General features: G+C 47.0%; 1 protein-coding gene across 1 annotated transcript in view; it reads right to left on the reverse strand.

Annotated features, from left to right (window-relative positions):
* Positions 1–989: 989 nt before the first annotated feature.
* Positions 990–4,481, reverse strand: part of LOC118341987 — a gene marked incomplete at its 5' end in the record, with an annotated part of 3,668 nt that continues 176 nt past the window's right edge. The window contains 5 exon segments of the mRNA XM_035680412.1: positions 990–1,408; positions 1,542–1,739; positions 2,180–2,322; positions 2,452–2,582; positions 2,978–3,071. Of these exon segments, the coding sequence (XP_035536305.1) occupies positions 1,291–1,408; positions 1,542–1,739; positions 2,180–2,322; positions 2,452–2,582; positions 2,978–3,071 (684 nt within the window).

The raw sequence follows: 4,481 nt of genomic DNA on the forward strand, positions 1-4,481 counted from the left end.
ATCTCCATCTCCACACACACACACACACAATTGCACAAACAATCTTCCACACTTAAACGAATCCCAATGAGGCATGTAACTGGTAGTTTGTGCCCGGCTGTATGCTTGTTAGAGAGATATCGGCTGCTTGAATTGTGTTTCTCCGCATTACTGTGAGGGAAGAGAAGGCGTCTGTGTGCCCTAGCTCATCCTTGAGATGCTTGTGTGCGTGCACTTGTGTTCTGCAGTGTTAGATAACAAAGTGTGTTTATGTTTCAGGTGCAGGCCGAAAGTGAAACCGCTATTAAAAGAATACACTGCTGCAATGTATGAATCGATCAGCTCCGGGGCCAACGTGTGTAACCCCTGCAACACTACGATACGTACCACAGCGTGGATGCCATTTGCTTTATTCTTTTATCCGAAACACTTTCGGTTGGAATCGAACGATCCCCATGTGAGTGCTTTGCAAGCTACCAAGGATTAGGCTTTGTGTACATGTTTTGTGTGTGTGTGTGACCTGCTGCATGAGGCTCATGGGTCATTACCCAGTCAGTCAGAGGACACATGAGGCCATTATCCCGGGGAGTCTGGACACTAAATGTTTGATAAGCCTCCAAAGCGGATGTCCTGTTTCTCTTCTCAGATATTACAGATGTGCAGTAAAGACACACATAACACCTCAGGAATACATACAAACTGTAGATCGTAGTTAGTGAGACTGCCTTTCTGCAGATGTATCTCCTGTGTGTGTTCAGTGCGGCCTGTAGCAGACAGAGGAGCGTGAGTGTGTCGGCTCAGCAGAGTCCTGAGAGATGTGGAGCTGGCAGAGATGAGTCATGTAGCAATCTGATTAGCCCTCTCCCTCTTTCCCTCCATCAAAGCCGAGGCTCGTCAAAACCATTCAATCCATAGCTTTGTGCTGAACCACGTTCAGTTTTGGACTGGATACAAATGGAGGCCAAAAAACAGTCTTTAAGCTATTTTCTATTTATTATCAAAATGCGTGTATAGGACATATAAAACATCTCACTTACAAATATATCAATGACAATAATAATAGGTGTAACTGGTACTACATATAAAAAGCATCTCGCATGGCCCTGAAGCACATTACCACATCTGACTGCATTGTCAGCGCGGTCTAACAAGTGTTTTTCGGCAATTTGTGTGAATAACTCAACAGCTCGATGCAACCTTCAGTGCAACTTCAACGTCTGCTGAAGAGCACTTTGCTGAAGCCTCGTCATCGCTTCAAGTGTTGTAGGATCGGGAGGACTGACTCCGCACGCAGCCATCCATGCAAGAATGTCATAAAATGTTGCACATCCTGGTGGTTTCTGGGAACTGTAGTCTGGTAGGCAGAGAGTCTTCAGGCAGCTTGGGTATTCCATCCAGGATCTCTAGCTTTGGCAAACAGAGGAAAACACTGCACAGAGACAGAGAAAGCAGAGAGGGAAAGAGAGGAGATGACAGAAAAGGACTTTTACAATCACTATCTTTTCTCCTTTTACTGTCTCTCTCTCCACGGCTCTGTCCTCTATCCGTATGTGTCTCCTCACCGTGTACGGTAGCCCTGAGTGAAGGTCACTGGGTTGTGGGTCAGGTTGAGGGAGCGGAGCGGGCTGGTCCCCAGAGCTCCCAGTCCCCCCAGGGAGCTGATGGCGTTCTCAGAGAGACAAAGGTGCTCCACCGCTGGGAGCTTTGGCAGCTGACGCAGACACACCAGGTGGTTACGCTGCAGGTTTAGCATTGTGCACCTGCCCAACGGAAGCACACCAGCCTTAGCTTTCTGTTTCGTGCTTATTGTCACCCAGATGAACATAAAACAGGGATAAGAGGAAGACAAAAAGACAGCTACTCTCTGAAATGGGAGACGGTGCAAAGGTGGACGAAATAACATGAACAGCACACGAGGAAAATACACGTTAACACACAAATGATCCTTAGCTGATACTGAGCTGGTGTTTGGAGCCTCACACACACTGCTGAACACCTTCAACAGAGCTACCGCCAACATCAACTCCAAAAGGAATGACAGAAATCCTTCACCAGACGTTACTTCTGAACAGATTTATTAGTGATTCAGCGTTTGATATTCATGTGTCCACGTTGTGGGAGAAGATTAGAGTAGAGTTACGGGCCGTTAAGATCTACAGGGGAGGGAGTTGTGGTGCAGTGTGGGTAGTGTGGTTCATACCTTGGCAGGCGTACAGAACTCAGGTTGGTGAGGGAGTTGTCCACCAGTTGCAGTTTCTCCACACGGATCAAGCGGCGGAGGATCCGTAGGAAGTTCTCCTGCTGGAAGGGATCGCCCAGGTCCTGGTAGGACAGATTTAACTCCTGACAAGAGACAGGTGAGACGACCATCAGGGTCTTCCTCCCTCCCTCCCTCCCTCAACCTGTCTCTATTCTTCTCCTCTACTGTAAGTCCTTAACATTATACAAACACACATACACTTGCTGACTTACCAGACAGTTTTCCCAGTTCTCTTGCAGTCTCTCCTCCCATCTCTGTCCTCCCCCCTCTCTCCTCCTTCTCCTTCCTCTCTCCAAACAGATGTCATCCTCCTCTCTTTGAAACAGCTCCTCTTCTGATGGCCCTTTTTGATGACATTGTCAAAACAAAAGAGCCTCTTTGTAATTCATAGTCCTGGCACTTTGGATTCTTAGTCACAGTATTTATGCCTTCATCTGCGGCGTTAAATGAAACTTGCAGGAAATGAAAGCAGCACAGAAATGAAGCTACAGGTTGAACTACTTCTTTCTTTTTGAATGCTTAAATGAATTCATTAGAAATTCAGCTTTAGTAATGCAGGTCACCTTTAAATAAAAGGTTTCTTTTTACTCCTACAAAAAATACATTGTCAAAAAAAACCTGTACTCGCTACTATTCCATCACAGGAAGTTCTTTTATTACTGCAGCAAACTTCCACTCCCACTGTGGCAAATGAGCGTGCAAAGGTCACAGCGGTGATTTCCTCCAAGTGATCCAGACCTTCTCTGACCCTGGGGCAGGTCAGCTGGTCCCCTGTGACATCACACTGCTCCAGGCGATGCCACGACGCGAACCGGAACCGACTCGCTGGGAGCTGACAGAAGGAGGAGAAGAAGAAGAGAGCGGGATGAACTCGCTGGGTCTCCTATTGATTTGTGGAGTGAATCTGCGAAAACCAGACGTGCACCCATCTGAACTATGTCATTAGAGAACGTCTCGCACTCATTCAGACATCCTCCCCCCTAAGTTGAATCCAAACTCGCTCACCGATTCAGCTGAAATTCACCACACTACACTCCATAATGGCGGACATAAAGAGAGCTACACATGGGAGAGCAGCGGACACACTAAAGCTTAATCTACCGTAGCTTCCCATTAGCGCAATACAAACTCGCAGTTCGTATGTAGCCAAAATCAATGGGTCATTTTTGAAGACCATTAACCAATACGGCTACAAGTGTTAACAAGGTGACAGCGTTCAGTCGTTGCTCAAACTCCTTCACTCGACAAGAACTGATTCATCGGCAGCCTCCCCCCTTTCCTCACCCATGTTCCATCCCTTATCTTATCTCTTCCCTTTATACATCCCTGCATGTTCTTCTGTCGGTATATACGGCTCTTTATCATCTCTGTTACTCTGGCGGGGTGGACTCTTCTCCCTACTTGACCTCTTCACCCCCCTCACTCTGAGCCTGTTCACCCCTCACTTTGTCTGTGTTACCGTAGACCCCACTCCACTGGACCACCACTCCTAATTGACTGGACACTCACAAAACAGCCCCAGGTCACCTGTTTGGGTCACATGAAAAGCACAGTGAAATACAACTCGACACACTGACGCAACCTCTCCAACACAAACAGGTTGTAACAAGGATTACTGCGCTACAGCTACACTTTAACACACAGGCAGAGAATGTGTTCAAACTCCAAAAACACGTCTAAATGGATATAAAATGTGTGCAATATCAATGCCATCTGTAGTTAAAACACTAAGCGTTTTTATATTTGACATGAATAGGTTCAGTCATGTGCACAAGGAATCAAAACAACCCCAGATAAGTTCTTTAGAAAGGCCGTTTTGCATCCAATCCGGTTTTGAGCAGCAGACTTTGCAGAGTCGTGAGTACATCGAGCATTTTGAAGTAAGGAACTCTGCGTGGGACATAGTGAGGATTAGGTAAGAAGCCATTTTTCATCTTTCCTCATTCAAATAGTCAAGAGGGGGAAAAATCATTCTGCATAGCAATCTAGGCGAGAGGCCAGCGGCCTGAGGGTGAAACAGAGTGCGCCGAGAATATCAGGTTGAGTTCAGAGAGGGAGGGGGGCTTCAGTGGAAGGGACGCAAGATGAAAGGATGGAGGAGAGAAAAGGGGGAGGACGCAGGAGAGGTAGGAAGATGGAGGAGTCAAAGAGACGGACGTGAAGGGAGGGTAAGGAGCACAAATGCCTGAAGGACAGCAGCAATGAACGATTACTGGCTTATTGTGTGAGTGTGTGTGTGTGT

Source organism: Morone saxatilis, unplaced genomic scaffold (assembly GCF_004916995.1).
Source record: "Morone saxatilis isolate NCDOM2014 unplaced genomic scaffold, NCSU_SB_2.0 Contig8, whole genome shotgun sequence".
NCBI classification, from domain to species: Eukaryota; Metazoa; Chordata; class Actinopteri; family Moronidae; genus Morone; species Morone saxatilis.